The sequence below is a fragment of the Chelonia mydas genome, chromosome 20, assembly GCF_015237465.2.
Source record: "Chelonia mydas isolate rCheMyd1 chromosome 20, rCheMyd1.pri.v2, whole genome shotgun sequence".
In the NCBI taxonomy this organism is placed as follows: Eukaryota; Metazoa; Chordata; order Testudines; family Cheloniidae; genus Chelonia; species Chelonia mydas.
In genome coordinates this window covers 15,879,068-15,895,989 of record NC_051260.2, presented here as the reverse complement: position 1 = coordinate 15,895,989, position 16,922 = coordinate 15,879,068, and the positions used below count along the sequence as shown (strand labels likewise).

General features: G+C 62.1%; 1 protein-coding gene across 1 annotated transcript; it reads left to right on the top strand.

Moving 5' to 3' along the window:
- The first annotated feature begins 3,150 nt into the window (after positions 1–3,150).
- BEST2 (bestrophin 2) lies at positions 3,151–12,603 on the top strand. Its single transcript, XM_037888081.2, has 11 exons — positions 3,151–3,650; positions 4,163–4,327; positions 6,614–6,792; positions 7,070–7,164; positions 7,847–8,080; positions 9,219–9,373; positions 9,885–9,962; positions 10,161–10,313; positions 10,582–10,662; positions 10,911–11,065; positions 11,438–12,603. Exons 3-11 carry the CDS (start codon positions 6,641–6,643, stop codon positions 12,015–12,017), a joined length of 1,683 nt encoding a protein of 560 aa, XP_037744009.1. The 5' UTR covers positions 3,151–3,650; positions 4,163–4,327; positions 6,614–6,640; the 3' UTR covers positions 12,018–12,603.
- Positions 12,604–16,922: the final 4,319 nt, after the last annotated feature.

The following is a 16,922-nucleotide window of genomic DNA, read 5'->3' as shown; positions in this document are numbered from 1 at the left end:
AGCAGAGGTGGGTGTCAGCAGGGAGCCTCTACATGGCACAGCCCACATGGCTTCCTGCAGGGTGGTCGCTGTCCTGTGTGGGGACTCAAGCCTTGATTTGGAGGCAGTACCGTGTAGGGGTTAGAGCGGGGGGGTGGGGCGAGGGCTCCCTGGTTCTGGTTCCCAGCTTGGAGAGGCGTGGGGTCTAGCGAGTGGTTAGAGCAGGGACACGGGGCGTCAGGACGCCTGGGTTCTGTCGCTCCCCTCTCTGCACTAGCCGACCCAGTGCAGAGGGGCTGGGGAAGGACAGTCATCCCTCTGTGGGTGCGATTGATCTATTGACAAGGGGGCTGGTGGGGACGGAGCCCAGTGACTGTTCTCCCACAGAAGGGAGAAAAGCAACTCCTGGCACTGGTGGGGGAGCAGGGCTGGATTCTCAGTCACTCCATCGTTGCATGTGGGCTGAAGGGGTGGGGCTTCAAGTCCCCTTGGCGTTCCCTGTATTCTGGGCCCCAGCATCAGTTAGAGCAGCCCAGAGGCTGCTCTATCTCTCGCTCGGCTCCCCTTGCCTGCTGTGGGCGGCTTCCTCCAGCGTGGAGGGGGATGCAGCTTCCTGTTCAAGCCCGCATCTCCTGGCAAGGCAGGCTGGCAGCTGTGGCCCTCAAACTCGTGACCCCCAAGCTCTCTGTACGATGAGAGCCCCAGTCCTCCGTGGGGGAACCTCTCGACCCCCTAGAGAGCTGTAAGGTTGTTCATCCAGGGAGGGCACCCAGTGGATAATGATTTCAAGTGCCAGCCAGGAGGCCAGGCCCTCCGACAGGATCCCCCTGCAATGGCTGGGAACGGGAAGCAAGCCAAGGTGCCATTGTTCCCTCCCCCCTCCCGCCCCCCCTGGCACTGGAGACCCCAGATCTCGAGTGGGGGCTGCCCCCAGAAACCCCCCTCCCCCCATGGGTTTGGTGACCTGGTTCCTTCCCTGACAGCAAATGGAGCAAACTGGGGTGACCCCGGTTTGAATCCAGCCCCCTGTCAATTGCCTCTGCTTGGTGGAATTGGGCCCGGAGGCTGGTATTAAACTGGGCTTGGCAGGGTGCTGGGGGCCTACCCCATGGCCCATCTCTGCTGCCCTGCTCTGCCTGGGCACTGGGGGAAGGGGACCAAGCGACTGCCTTGTTTGCCTGGCTCCTTCCCAGCCGCTTGAGGCTCTGCTGGGAAGCTGGAGGGGGGATTGCACCAGCCTTATCTCAAGGGGCTTCAAAGGATGGTCATTAACGAGGAGGGTGGGTCTTGTGCAGGGGTTCTCAAACTGGGGGTTGGGGTCGTGAGCTTATGACATGGGGGGTCACAAGCTGTTGACCTCCACCCCAAACCCTGCTTTGCCGCCAGCATTTATAATGGTGTTAAATATGTAAAAACATGTTTTTAATTTATAGTGGGGGGTTGACCCCCTTTCACGTAGGAAGCCTCTGAGTGCACCAGGACAACAGGTTGAGAACCCCTGGTCTTGTGGATCAAAGCCAACAGTAGGAGGCAGGACTCCAGGGTTCCCTCACTAGCTGAGGGGGGAGTGGTGTCTAGGGGTTAGAGCAGGGGGGCTGGGAGCCAGGACTCCAGGGTTCTCTCACTAGCTGAGGGGGGAGTGGTGTCTAGGGGTTAGAGCAGGGGGGCTGGGAGCCAGGACTCCTGGGTTCTAGCACTGGGGGGTGGGGGGAGCAGGGCCTAGTAGTCAGAACAGCACAGTGGGAGCCAGGACTCCTGGGTTCCCTTCTTAGGTGGGGCCGTGGCTGGGCCTCGCAGACTCTGGCTTTGCCTGGGCCGGAAGGGCAGGCTGCAGCTTCTCCCGCTGCCGTCTCTGCCCGCGCTCGCCCGCAGCAGGGCTGTGAGGCGTCAGCGATGGAGTCGTGAAACACGTGGGGCCCCGTGTGCGTCCAGGAAGGGGTTATGTAAGTCTCTCCGCGCCCGTGTCTGGAACTTGCGTCTGCCCCAGCGAGGGGCTGGGGGGGCTCATTAGTCCGACCCGCTCAGCCGTGTGTCTCCAAGCTGCCCAGCAAGGCAGTGGGCACCAGTGCTGATCTTAAAGGGCCAGTGCCCTGCTCATGGCTATTTCCTGATAGTGCATGAGGGGGTGGGTTTCAGAGCTGGGGTGTTGACTCTGCCCAGTAGGGCCTGCTCTGGGAGGGGAGTGGGGTCGAGTAGTTAGGGCAGGGAGTCAGGACTCCTGGGTTCTACAGCCATCACTTGCAGGGGTGCCGGGCTGCCAGAACAGTATCAGCCCCCCTCCCTTGTGCTGGGAGTGATGCCTCCCTTCCCCTCCGCGCTGCCCAACCCGGCACAAGCTGCCCCCTCCTCGCTTGCCAGCCCATGGCTTTGCAGACAAACAGGAAGGGGGGTGGGGGGGACTGCAGGCAGGTCCATGTGCCAGGGAGGAGCTGGGAGAGGAGATGATCGGGGAAGGGGGGGTTCAGGCCTGGTATTGAGGGGGGGCTTGCATCAACCTCTGGCTAGGTGCTGCCCCAGTGACCCCTGCCAGCCCGTGTGTGGGGAGGGGTTGATGTGTGTTGCTCGGGGGCAGGGCTGAGCTCACCCTGGCCTAGGCCACCAGCAGGGAGCCCCCAGCCCACATTGTTTCTAGAGGGCAGGGCAGGGCTGATGGGGGGGGGGGGGGGTGGAGGGGGCAGCTGGGTGCTCAGCCAGGTATGTGCTGGGTTTGCACTAGCCCCTGCCCACAGGCACAGCAGCTGCCTTGCTCGTTATGGTCACGATCATCACCCCACTTAGCAGTGCCCCAGGGCCCTGCTCGCTTGGGTCACACCTGGCCAGGGGCCGAGGGCAAGACCCAGCACCCCCCTCCCAGGAGTCCTGGCTACCAGTCCACCCTTGCTCCAACCACTAGACTCCATTCCCACCCCCTGGCCAGGGAGAGAACCCAGGAGTCCTCGCTCACAACCCCCCCTGCTCCAACCACCAGACCCCACTCCCCTCCCAGAGCCAGGTATAGAACCCAGGAGTCCTGGCTCCCAGTTCCCCCCTTACTCCAACCACTAGACTCTCTTCCCTGCCCCCACCCCGGCCAGGTATACAACCCAGGAGCCCTGGCTCACAACCCCCCCCATTCTACCCACCAGACCCCACTCCCCCCCCCCCCCCCCCAGAGCTGGGGAGAGAACCCAGGAGTCCCAGCTGCCCTGCATTTCTGGGAAGGGGGGTTGCAAAACTCTGGAGAATGTGCTGGGTGCTTTGGGGACTCCCGGCTGGAGCAAGTCCATTGTCTGGGCTGTTTGCCTGCTGAGGAATCAAACCTTGGAGGTGTTGACTTGTCAAACAGAGCTAGGGAAGAAGCCAATACAGGAGGGAGGGAGCCGGTTGCCTCAGGCCCCAGGCGTGGGGGGGGTTCTGAGAGGACAAAGGTCAGAGGGGTGGGCACTGAGGTATTTAAACAGCAGCCCAGGGGAGTGGGGTCTCTTTAAGCAGCTGCAATAGCTCCTTGGTGTCCCCCTGCCAGCTCCTGGAGGTCCCTGGGTGTCTTCACCTGCCTAGCAGCCAGCTCCTCCCCAGGCCCTGTCTCCTTTTGCCCCGCCCCAGGAGGAGAGTGGGGGTAGATTTGCTGCCTTCAGTTTAATTTCTCCTCCACCAGCGTCTGATTGCAAAGAGACCCGGAAGATCCAGACAAGGTCAGTGCAAAGCTCCCCCAAACCCGAGGCCCCTGCCGGGGTGGGAATGGCGGGTGGGAGTGTGAGGTGCGGAGCAGACAGTGGGGACTTTGGGGTGGGGGGAGTGAGCCTGTATTGGGATCTCCACAGACACCCCCTCTTTCCCCACAGGGAGCTCCGCAGACCTGGCCCTGGGCTGAGCTCCTTTCCAGACTGGAGCCTTGAGCCCTGCCTGGCAAGTCCCAATCCTGCAAAGGATTAGCTGTCATTACGGTAGCGCCCAGGATCAGAACCCCATTGTGCTGGGGGCTGAACAGTATTAGGTGTATTACGGTAGCACCTCAGAGCCCCAGTCATGCTGTACAACCCCCGGGGGGTGTGTAACTGATGTCAGTAAGTGCCCCCCACCCCACCCCACCAGTCACAAAATCTCCAGACAGGCGCCGACAAACATGGTCACCTGGGGGCTGTTTTTATTGGCCCTCTGCTGTCGCAGCTGCTGGAGCCAGACACTTTCAAGCCTTTTTCTGTAGCTAGCAGGGCGAGAAACTCTGGGGAGTGTCTGCCCATCACATGACTCCAGGAGCTGAAGCTTGAAGGACAAAAAGACCCGAGATCAGAAGAATTGTGGTTAAAACAAGGAGTCTCGGAGCAGCTGGGCTCGTTTGAAATGGGCTGCAATAAAATCCCAATAACGAGTATGAAAATCATTCGGGGGCTCAGAGAGATGACAGGCCTGGCAAGACAGCGAGATCATGAATCTGACCCCTGTCGCCCACAGATAGACCCCTGCTAGGTGTTAGAATACTTTGGGAATATTTTTCATAATTGCTCTTTAACTATGAAATGTGCTCGTTTCTTGTGGTTATCAGACTGGCTGAGCTGGGAATATGATGATAACGGACGGGTTTAGTGGTGGCTGTTGGCGAGCTTGGGAATATGCTGTTAATAGTGACGATCGAATTATTCTTGGAAAGTTTAGTTAGTTGAAGCTTTAAAAATTTACCACTTTAAACCCCCTCCCCCACCTGGATACATTTTGTAACGTCCCTTTGTGGAAAATGGTTTAAACTGGGAGCCAGGACTCCTGGGTTCTATCCCAGCTCTGGGAGGGAATGGGGTCTAGTGGTTAGGGGCTGGGGGGAATGGGAGTCTGGATTCCTGGATTCTGTTCCCAGCTCTGGGAGGGTGAGTGGGGTCTAGTGGTTAGGGATGGGAGTCGGGATTTCTGCATTCTGTTCCCAGCTCTGGGAGGGCGAGTGGGGTCTAGTGGTTAGGGCTGGGGGGAATGGGAGTCGGGATTCCTAGATTTTGTTCCCAGCAGTGGGAGGGTGAGTGGGGTCACCTGGTGGTTAGAGTAGGCGGCTCGGAGCTGTGAACAGAACCCAGGAGTGCTGGCTCCCAGCTGCCATGTGTCCCCCTCCTACTCTAAGGGGCTAGACCTCCCTGCCCAGCTCTGGGAGTCTGATCTAGAGCTCAGAGCGGGGGTGGGGGGCTGGAGGGTGGGTTCCCTGCTGTATGCAGACCCCCAGGTCGCTTAGCTCGGCTGGGAAAGAAGGAATGCTTTTACAAAAGGCCCCTTTCCCCTAAGGCAATAATTCCAGGTGCCTTTTAAGAGCCGGGCAGGTGCGGCTGTGACCACATGGGGGACAGGATCACAGACTTGCTGCCTCATTTGTATTTTCCCCAGCCTCTTTTCATGCCACTTGCCGGCTGCGTTTGCTCTCTGCTGGCTATTTCAGCCACTTCCTCGATTTCCATTGGGGTCCCGATCTTAGAGATGGCTGGAGTCTCCCAGCCTAGGGAAATGACCCGCCCCGATGGGCTTACACCCCATTTTGACAGAGGGGCGTTAAGAAGGCAAAAGTTGCTGATCGCCCGTCAAATTCCCTTGGCTCGATCTTGCCTCTGTGTTTCCCTACGTGTAACTCTCTGGCTCGGGAACACGCCACCCGCCCTCGGCCCTGTCTTAACCCAAACCCTCCGATAACGTTGGCCTTTTCATGGCCACCTGGGCTAAACATAGGGCCTGGCCTTAAAATCTCCATCCCCGATGCATAGGAAGGTTCTGGGCTCCTTGCGAAAGGCAAGACAAAGAGGAGGAGCGGGGTGGCGTCTTGTGAGTGGAATTTCTTTCTGCAAAGGGCTTTCAAACCTTGCCGGGGGGTGGGGTGGGGGGGGAAGCAAAGCAGGCTGGGGACATTAATAATGAATCAGCCAATTCCTGAGCAGTCCAGAAAGGGGGCCGGGTCTGAGATCCTGGTGGGAATGGACAGACTTGCCACGGGCTGAGTTCTTTTTTCTTTTCTTTTCTCCCCAATTTCGGGCAAACATCTGGGGGTGAGGGGGAAATTTACAAGGTGGGAATAGTGACTCTGAGTTTACGGGCGGGGGGGGGGGGGGTCTCATTCGCTGAGGACTGGTTAACATACAGTGAGTTACTAGTGGGTTACGTGAAGTCCCAGAGACTCCACATCCCCCCGCCACCCTGCAAGCTGCCTGGGTAGCACCCCTCCCATCCCCCTCTGTGTCAGGGATTCCCTGCCCCCTATGCCTGGTGCTCTGTGACCCTTCCCCCAGGCCAGGGGCTGTGTGCTCCCCCATTATCCACTTCCACCCTTACTGGAGTCCACATTCTGCCCCCCCCCTCATGCCAGGGGTTCTCTGGGCTCCCCTGTTCCCTCTTTATTTGGATTACGGGAGCCCCAGTCCCGGCCCAGGACCGCACTGTGCCAGGCGCTGTACAGACCGTGCCAACAGACAGGGTGTGCGGGGGAGGTGACACAACCAAGGCTCTAGCGGGGCCACACCTGGCGTGCAGGTGAGTGGCACCAGGCTTCCCCTCCCAAAGCGAGGACAAGGGTCACCCCCAGTCCCGCCCCAGGGCACAGGGCGGCCCACCTGACCTCCTGAAGTCCCTTCCGCCCTTTCCCGTCTCTGATTTCTCTGGCCCCGTGGCCATCGCTGTCCGTGTGTCTCTGCAGGGCCCGTGCCCCCCTCACCAGCCCGCCATGACCGTCACCTACACGGCCCGCGTGGCCAACGCCCGTTTCGGGGGCTTCTACAAACTGCTGCTGCTCTGGCGCGGGAGCATTTACAAGCTGCTGTACAAGGAGTTCCTGGCCTTCTTCGCCACCTACCTGGGGCTCAGCCTGACCTACCGGTGAGGGGGGGCCCTTTGCACGCGCGTGTGCCCCTGGGCCTGGGCACAGCAGTGGGGGGTGTGCCCCTTGCACACACGCTTGTGGCTCTTTGCACACGTGGGTGGAGAGCAGGCCCCCGGCCCCTCGCACGTTTGCATGCCTGCGCTCTCATGGGGGGGGAGGGGCGTGCATCACTTTGCACGTCTGTGTGGCTGCCCCATCCCCGTGCGCGGTCTGTGTGGAAACCCCACGGGCGAGGGCACCGACCTTCTTGCATTTCTCTCCCTCCCGCCGCAGCTTTGTCCTGGCCGAGGATCAGAAACGCTACTTCGAGAAACTGGTGATTTATTGCAACAACTACGCCAACCTAATCCCCGTCTCCTTCGTGCTGGGTACGAGCCGGGACCCCCCACATTCCCCGCCCAGCCCCCCGCGTGAGACAGGTGCCCTCCTCCCCCAGGCCCTTTGCCCTCTCCCAGGGCAGGCACTGTACGGTATATGGGCCCTGATGGATCCCGCCTGTGAAAAAGTGCTGGGAGCGGGGCAGAATGCCCCTCTGGGCTGTTTGTAGCACCATGAGGGGGGATAGGGGGGCTTGGGCTGTGGGTGGGGGCTCAGCTCTCCCACCAGGGAGGGACCAGCCGTGGGTTCGAATCCCGCTAGGCCCCTCAAGCCAGGGCTGGGAGCCTCCAGTTGAAGGGGATGAGAGCGAGCGACTCCTGCTGGCCAGCTGGGGAAGGGGCACTAATGGAGCCTCTCCCAGCCCCATTGGACCCCGCTGACCTGTCTGGGTTTGGGGCTTGTTTTCTGTCTTTCCCCCCCACAGCAACCCTGGGCAGGGCTGGGGGCCAGGACGCCGGGGTTCTGTGGCCGGCTGGACCCCAACTCTGTTTCACCCACGCCCCCCCCCCCCCCCGGGCAGGGCTGGGGGCCAGGACGCCGGGGTTCTGTGGCCGGCTCGACCCCAACTCTGTTTCACCCACACGCCCCCCCCGGGCAGGGCTGGGGGCCAGGACGCCGGGGCTCTGTGGCCGGCTCGGCCCCTGACTCCAGGGTTTGTCCCTTTGCCTGCAGGCTTCTACGTCACGCTGGTGGTGAACCGGTGGTGGAGCCAGTACACCTGCATGCCCATGCCCGACCGCCTGATGTGCGCCATCTCCGGCACCGTGCACGGCGGGGACGAGCGAGGCCGGCTTTACCGCCGCACCCTGATGCGCTACAGCAGCCTCTCGGCCGTGCTCATTCTGCGCTCCGTCAGCACGGCCGTCTTCAAGCGGTTCCCCACCATCGACCACGTGGTGGAGGCAGGTCGGTGCCGGGGGGGGGCGCGGAGCTGCAGGGAGCGGGGCAGGGGCTCAGCAGGGGGCGCTCTCCCCTGGCAGGCAGAGCTGGCCCCAGGGGGCGCTAGGGGGCGCTGTGGGGCAGGGAGCGGGGCGGGGGCTCAGCAGGGGGCGCTCTCCTGTCCCGATCAGTTGGGAGACAAAATGCAGGGCCCCTCGCGGCCAGTAAAACGCCACTGTCACTTCGCATTTGAGCTGCGGGGGCGGGTTGAACCCCGGCGTCCTGGCCGGCGTCCAGCACCGGGAATTCCTTACCACCTCCCTAACTCCCTCCCGCTGCTTCAGCTGTATCCAGATCTCACTTCACGGCCTGATCAAAACCTTGGCGCGGCCGTGCAGCTGTGAAGCAGCCTCCGTGCCAAAAGCAGCTGCATCTCGGCGCTGGGCCAGGGGTCCCTGGATAAACAGCCCCTGCTCCACCCCAGAGGTGGCTGCATCTCGGCGCCGGGCCAGGGGTCCCTGGATAAACAGCCCCTGCGCTCCACCCCGGAGGTGGCTGCATCTTGGCGCCGGGCCAGGGGTCCCTGGATAAACAGCCCCTGCGCTCCACCCCAGAGGTGGCTGCATCTCGGCGCCGGGCCAGGGGTCCCTGGATAAACAGCCCCTGCGCTCCACCCCAGAGGTGGCTGCATCTCGGCGCCGGGCCAGGGGTCCCTGGATAAACAGCTCCTGCGCTCCACCCCGGAGGTGGCTGCATCTCAGGGCCGGGCCAGGAGTCCCTGGATAAACAGCCCTCCTGCCCCACCCCAGAAGCAGCTGCATCTCAGTGCCAGGAGAGGGGTCCCATTGTAGCATCTGTTTAAAGGGTGGGGGGACTGTCCAGGGAGGCTGACGAAAGGGGCGTCTAATGGGGGGAGGGGCAGGTGGTAACATTTCCCCCCCCCCGCGCATTGAGGCTGGGGCAGTTTGTGCCCCAAGGGTCCCGGGTACTCATGCTGGAGGCGAACCCCATGTGCCTCTCCTGCTCCCCCTGGTGGCCAGACCTCGCAGAGACGTGTGAGTCCCTGTAGCTGGGGCCGGAGGGGCTGCGGGGCGCAGAGGCCGCAGGTTTGGTCCCCGGCCCGGGTTGTGGGGGCGGCTGGGTGACCCCTTCCTCTCGCCCGCAGGCTTCATGACCCGGGAGGAGCGCAAGAAATACGAGAACCTGAGCTCGTCCTACAACAAGTACTGGATCCCCTGCGTCTGGTTCACCAACCTGGCGGCCCAGGCTCGCAAGGAGGGGCGCGTCCGGGACAACTGCGCCCTCAAGATGCTGATGGAGGTGGGTGGAAATGGAGGTGGGGGCCTGACTGGGGACGCCTGGGTTCTGTGCCTGGCTCTGGATGGGGTGGGAACCCTGGCACCAGGGGTTCTGTGCCCGGCTGTGGGTGGGGAGGGGGGTGGGTCAGCCCTGGCCACCTGGGTTCTGGGCCCGGTTCTGGGTGGGGGCGTGGGAGGCCCGGATGCCTGGGTTCTACCACTTGTCCTGCCTGGTTTGAATCCAGGCCCTGGTGGTGACTGGCAAATCCAGAGCCTCATCTGCCAGGTAATGAGTTTGCTGGGTCTCTGCTCAGCCCCTGGCTGGCTGCATTCTGTCAGCACTAACTGGGGGCTGATGGGGGAGACTGAGCCCCCCCCAGCTCTAGAGGGGACCCCAGTGTGGAGAGACACCTTAGCGGTGGTGGGGGCTCTGCTGGGCAGGGGGCATTTCGTGGGGATGCCCCGAGTCTGTCCCTGGGGGGCTGTTGAGCTGCCCCCCCCAGCAGAGATCTGCCCCCCCTTTCTCCCCACAGGAGCTGAATCACTTCCGTGCAAACTGCAGCATGTTATTCCACTACGACTGGATCAGCGTCCCCCTGGTCTACACACAGGTGAGCTCCGACCCCGTGCAGTGGAGGCTGGGGGAGCCCGGACGCCAGGGTTCCGGGCCCAGTGCTGGGATGGGGAGGGGCAGGGCTGGGGAGCCCGGACGCTGGGATGGGGAGGGGAGGTGATGGGGAGGGGAGGGGCAGCCCGGACGCCGGGGTTCTGGGCCTGGCGCTGCCCTGACTCTCCGCCCCCGCCCCCAGGTGGTGACCATTGCCGTGTACAGCTTCTTCGTGGCCTGTCTGATCGGGCGTCAGTTCCTGGACCCAGCCCAGGGCTATGAGGGCCACGACCTGGACCTGTGTGTGCCGGTCTTCACCCTGCTGCAGTTCTTCTTCTACGTGGGCTGGCTCAAGGTGCGGGGCGGGGGGCTGTTCTCTGGCTCCTGGGGGGCGGGGGCAAGACAGGGGTGCAGGTTTGGGGCTGGCAAAGGGGGTCAGGCAGGGTATGGGGGTGGGAAGACTCCCAGAAGGGGTTGGGGGGCAGGAAGCTGGGGGGAGGGGCGGGACTGGTAGAGGTGTTGGGGGGGCAGGGGGAGGGGCAGGACTGGCAGGGGTTTTGGGGGGGCAGGGAGCTGGGCGAGGGTCTGCCCCCCCCACTCCAGTTGAGCCCTGCTCCCCACAGGTGGCTGAGCAGCTGATCAATCCCTTTGGGGAGGACGACGACGACTTCGAAACCAACTTGCTGATCGACCGCAATTTCCAGGTGCCTCCCCCCACCCCCACCCCGCTGCCAGCCCCATAGAGTGTGTGGTCCTGACAGACACCCAGCAGGGACCTTCCCCCCAACTTAGTGTCTGGCTCCAGCTCACCCAGTCAGTCTGGGGCAGAGCCAGGGATAGAACCCAGGAGTCCTGGCTCCCAGCCCTGCCCCTGCTCTAACCACTGGCCCCCACTCCACTCCCAGAGCGGGGGCTAGAACCCAGGGGTCCTGACCCCTCTCCTGCCCCCCAGGTCTCCATGATGGCGGTGGACGAGATGTACGACGACCTGCCCCTGCTGGAGAAGGACCGTTACTGGGACGCCTCCAACCCCCGCGCCCCCTACACGGCGGCCACCGTCTTCCTGCTGCACCAGCCGTCCTTCCAGGGCTCCACCTTCGACATGACGTAAGCCTGGGGGGGCTCCCTTGGTTGGCCCCTGGACCACCAGGATCCCAGGGGCACTTGGGCGTCTCTGCTGAGGTCTGACCTAAGGGGGATGGGATGGTAACGATGCCGCCCCTTCCTGGAACCTGCTTAGTTCGGAGCCTCCCACCCCAGAGCTGGCTGCAGCTCAGTGCCGGGTGAGGGAATCCTGTATAATGAGGGGCCCTGCCCTACCCCAGAGCTGGCTGCAGCTCAGCGCCGGGTGAGGGACCCCTGTATAGTGAGGGGCCGTGCCCCACCCCAGAGCTGGCTGCAGCTCAGCGTATGTATAATGAGCAGCTTTGCCCCACCCCAGAGGTGGCTGCATTCCAACCCCCGGTCTCTCCCTTGCAGGCTGCCCAAGGAGGACATGCAGTTCCAGCCGCTGGAGGAGATCGAGGAGGGGCTGGAGCCGAGCCGCCACGTCCCCCTGCACCTCCTGAACCGGCTGCTGTCCGCGGGGCCCGCCCCGGGCGGCTTCGGCCGGCGCCTCTCGCTGCTGCGCCGCAAGAACAGCTGCGTCTCGGAGGCCTCCACCTCCTACAGCTGTCTGTGCCAGGACACGCAGAGCACGGACTGCAGCTGTGGGCCCCCCACCCACCGCCCGCCCCTCGGAGAGGGGCCCTGCGCCCCGGAGCAGCGGGGCTGGGAGGGGGGCGAGGAAGCCGGGCACTGGGCCACAGGCAGCCACGAGGAGGCCTTGCCCGAGGAGTCGGACCTTGCCCAGCGGTCCCAGGTCTCCTTGCTTCACCCCGACAGCGCCGCCCCTGTGGCCGGCGGCTTCCCTTCACCGCAGGATACGGGGCCCCTCGTAGACACGTCCTTCCTCTTGCAGCCTGGAGCCGCCAAGGAGCCCCCCGCCCGGAGCAGCCCCCCCAGCGCCGGCTACCGCCCCTGGCTGCAGAACCCCATCGAGGAGGAGACCACGGCGTGAGCCGGGACGTGCCGCGCAGAGACGCCCTGTGGCCAGGGGAAGGAGGGGCCAAACCCCAGAGCCGGGCGGCCCCCCATAGCCAGGGGGCACGGCCCCGACACCTAGATGAGATGGCAGAGAGGCCTGGTTCTGGGCCAAAGGTAGCTGAGCCCAGACAGATCTGGGGCCGCCAGATGAACAGTTCAAATGGGGGGGGCGCTAATTGGGGGCCCATCAGTACTCCCCCCCCCCATCCCCAGCAACCCAGACCCGGCTGCTTCCTGTGTCCCCAGCTACGGGCCAGGCCCTGGTGGTGCAGCACCCCCTGCTGGCTGACCCGTGCTGGATCCAGCTCCGGTCCCCTCAACTCTCATCCCCGACAGAACGGGGGGGCCCTGCTGCAAACTTCAATCTTGGAGGCATTCATTAGCGCTGGGCTGCCCCGGCCTCTACCCTGACTCGCCAGCCGGGACTGGACATTGTGGGGGAGGCGGCTGAGATGCGGGGGAGCCTCACCCCTCTGTGGCTGGGGGAAATGGCTCAATCCCTTTTCTTTCACAGTCTGGCTCCTGCCTTTTTAAATATAATTTTATTAAGCTGCTCTTCAGTGGGGTCTTGTGCGGGGGAGGGTGGTGGGGGCATTGCTGGGAAGGCTGGCTGCAGTATGGCAGGAGCAGCTGCGTGCCTCAGTTTCCCCCTCTGCCGCAAGGAACTACTATCACTCAGATCTCTCGTGCTGGGCTGGTGCGCTCTGCTGGACAGAGGCAATGGGGCCAGTCCCACCTCCAGAAACTTAGCTCATGTTTAAAATAAAGTGGGCTGGTGAAGGGGGCGGGGTAGCGGTGCAGGAAACACAGGCCAGGGCCTCTTGACCCAGGTGTTACTGCCTCAGTATCCTCCCAGGGCTGCACCAGGGCTGGTGGCCCCTCTTACCAGCCCAGTGCCTCTGGCTCACATTCCCTCAGTGGGGTACAGAGCCTGGGCTAGGACCCTGCTGGAGAAGTGATGTCGGCCTGTGGCTGGACCAGGAACGCCCCAGGGTGGGACCTGCCCCTGGGGGTAGATGAGGGAAAGGTCCTCATCATTAACTACAGCACTGCTCCTGCGCATGCCCCTGTTTTCTCACGTTTGTGCCATGGGGGTGGCAGTGGGGAGCTGGTATTTGGCCCCTTGGGGCAGGAGTAGAAGCCGGGGGGGGGTGGCCCAGCAGGTTCAGAGCCTGAGCCTAGTTTGAACAGCTGCATCTTCTGCTCTGAGTTGCATCTCAGTGCTGGGCGAGGGAGCTGCATATAAGAAGCAGCTGTGTCCCACCCCAGAGGTGGCTGCATCTGCATATAAGCAGCAACTCTCCCAGGTGGTGCTTGAAACCGTTCTCCCTGGGCCCCAGGAAAGCCGGTCTCCCCCGGCCGTGCTCAGGGCTTGAAAACCACTCACAGCTGGCAGTAGTCCACGCTGCCCTCACCGCCCTGGGTCGACAGCTCGCGGGGGGCAGGCTAACCTCACGCTCCTAAGAGCCGCTGCAGGGCGTGGACAGAAAAACCCCTTCGCTGGCTGCTCCTGGCTGGTAGCACCCAGACCGGCCCTGAGCTCAGCTGAGAGCGAGCTGCGGTGATGGCTCTGCTCACAGGGAGGAGATTCCTGCTGGCCCCGAGCTCGCAGCCTGAGGGCCAGCGGCTGGACACAGGCAGCTGGGCTGGCCAAGCCCCTAAGAGAGGGGGCAGAACCAGGGCTGATGGATTGCCCATTGGGGGCAGTTTTTAAGCCCAGACTGACCCCTGGCCTACGCAGCCGTGGGCCCGCTCAGCCAGAATTTGTGCTTGATCTGGGGGGTGGTTTGTGGGCTGGAGATGGTCCCAATTCGCCCTTCTGGTCTCAACCCAAAAACACCTCGAGGGGGTGTAGCTGCTTCACCCTCCCGCCCCCCAGGGCTGGAAAGCCAGGCAGAGCAAGAGCCGGGCCAGCACTGAGGGCACCTGCCCCAGTCTGGTTTGATCTACAGTCCAGTACGCTCTCCCTAAGGCAGCTGGGTGGCTAGGCTCACAGAAATGCCCAGGGCCAGCTGCTGTGATTAAGAGCGGAAAGGTGGGGGTGTCATCTCCTTTGAGGGAGGGGGAAAGCGAGGCAGGGCTCAGGGCCTGCTTTCGAAGCAGGGAGCTGTCCATATCCCCTGAGTCCAGGGGCATTGGGGGGCTGGACTGAGATGGGTACAGAGCTGGCTCGAGGGCCCCCGGGGCCACACCGGCCCAGCAGGGAATAGAGTCCTGGGTTTATCACCGTGTCCTTTAACTCCAGCCTCAATCCACCTTCAGCCAAACCGGGGCAAAAAACCGCAGGCCCCTTAACTCACAGCCAGGTTTTCAACTGAACCAACCCCCCCCCCCCCCCCAATTGTTTGGCTCCAGTTGAAATTGGCTCAAAACCCAGTTTGAATTAAGCCAGAGCAGCTGCTGTTTAGCAAAGGCTAAGGGAAGTAGCCCCAGCCCAGGGGTCCTGCCCAGCTGTGCCTGCAAGAGCAGCCCCTGCTCTCCTGCATGGACGGATGGTTTTAAACCTGCCCCCCCTGCAGGGCTCACCACGGTTGTACAGAGAAAGCCTGTGAGGGCCTGGGGCTGTGGGTCGATCCTGCCACAACTTTTAAACGCCCCAGCTGCTACCTTGCAAACTTTCAGGGCCCGATCAAGGCAGAGAGAGCCAGATGCCTCAAGGGTGGGGAAACCTAGTGGAGAAGGAGGAGGAATATAGGGGACACGTTTCAGAGTAACAGCCGTGTTCGTCTGTATTCGCAAAAAGAAAAGGAGGACTTGTGGCACCTCAGAGACTAACCAATTTATTTGAGCATAAGCTTTCGTGAGCTACAGCTCATTTCAGCGGATGCATACTGTGGAAAGTGTTTATCATACACATTGTAAGGAGAGTGATCACTTTAGATAAGCTATTACCAGCAGGAGAGTGGGGTGGGGGGAGGTATTTTTTCATGCTTTGTGTGTATAAAAAGATCTTCTATACTTTCCACAGTATGCATCCGACGAAGTGAGCTGTAGCTCACGAAAGCTTATGCTCAAATAAATTGGTTAGTCTCTAACGTGCCACAAGTACTCCTTTTCTTATAGGGGACACGGGAAGCCCCAGCCAGCAGCTTAGAACCACTCCTGCAAATAGAGTTTCCACAGCTGGCTGTAGGGTCCAGACCCCCCCTCCTCTTTGCCCCGGGGCTGAGAAATTGGGAAATTCACACCCAGATTTAGCTCCCAGCCAGAAAGAGGAGTAGAGCCTGTGGGACAATCCCCGAGCAGCCCCAGCCCAGGGGAAGAATGGGGGATCTATGATATGAGCTGGAAGGAGTAAATAGGGGCAGAGAACGTCGGGCATGGGGGAGTCCCTGCGATGGTGAGAGGTGGGCAGCCAGGGGCGTGGGGGAGAAGTGGAGGAATACACAGGCCCTCCTCCAGGCAACACCCTCTGCCTCCAGCAGCACCCAGAGCCGCTCTCATGTTGCAGGAGAGAATTGGGCAGCTGGCCATGTGCCGGGGGCTCTGCTCAGAGCACGGCAGCTCCTGCCTCCAGTCCTGTTGTTCTCCACCAGCAGCCCCTGGCACTATGTGCCAGCTTCCCCTGAGTGGGGAAGTTTGTCTCCGCTTGGCCCTGAGAGATCACCCGCTTCCCTTGGGAACTCCCTCCTGCAGGAGGGTGCTAGAGGGAACAGGGGGATCCCTCCAGCCTGGAGCTGCACTCGTTAAGTCCCAGGCCCAGGAGTACCAACCACCCCCATGGGAGGGAGCGGGGCTGCTATTCTCTTCTGCAGGCTGGAATCTAGAAGCCGCAGGGAGGATCTATTCCCAGCTCTGCCCTGGGCCTGCTGGGCACCTCAGTTTCCCCATCTGCTAAGTGGGGCTAACACTAGCGACATTGTCTGGGGACCAGGGAGCTCTGCAGCTGAACAGCGCTGGAGAAGAGCCGGCGCTCGGCCGCAGGACTGTGCTGATCCGCCAAGGCCGCTGGAGATTCTCCTGGCACAGGGCAGTTGCTGGGATGGGATGGGTGAGACGGGCCCCAGCCAGATCTCCCGCCTTCAGCTCCAGCGGGCATTGCTTGAGGCAGAGGGCAGGGCTCCCCGGGGCGGGTTAACGCCTCCAGAGGCCAGAGAGAGGAGAGGTGAGACGTCCCCCGGCGTTGCAGATTGCAGGGAGTTAAGTGGTCCCTGGGCACAGCACACCCTCCCTCCCAGTGCCGCACTGGGGGTAGCACTGTCCGGGGGGCGATTACCCTCTGCTGAGCCCCACCCACCTGCAGCACCACTGCCCGTGACCAGCTGGGCTGCGGGCAGGGAAAGGAGTTCAGTTTGATGCCCAGGTCCAAGCCAGCAGCCAAGAGCCAGCCCCAGTCCTTGGCAGGAGCCCGTGTGAGATGAGTTTTTTTTTTTGTTTTTTTTTTGGGGGGGTGGGGGGTGGAATCTCAGCACAGCCCCCAACCAGGCAGGGAAACATGCTGCAGCGGCTCCTGCACAGTGCCACCCACCATGGGCCCTGCTCCATGACTGGGGCTCTATGCGCCAGACACTAGTTATTATTAGGTAGATTACGGTAGTACCTAGCGCTATGGGGTCGTGGGGTCTACCGTAGTACACCTAATAATCCGTGGACACCTGCTCCCAGACCCTAGGTGCTACCGTAATACACCTAATACACAGCCCCCAGAAAAATGGGGTCCTCTTCCAAGACAAGGATGCCTCCCCACTACTGTAATACACCAAATAATCCATGGAGGTGGGCTCCCAGACCCTAAGTGCTACTGTAATACACCTAGTTATAGCATCCAGAAAAATCCATGCGGCTACCGTAATTCACCTAATAATCCATAGAGACCTGCTCCCAGACACTAGGGGACAGAGCAGCCAGATTACTGGGTCTCAAGAGACAGATGAGCAGG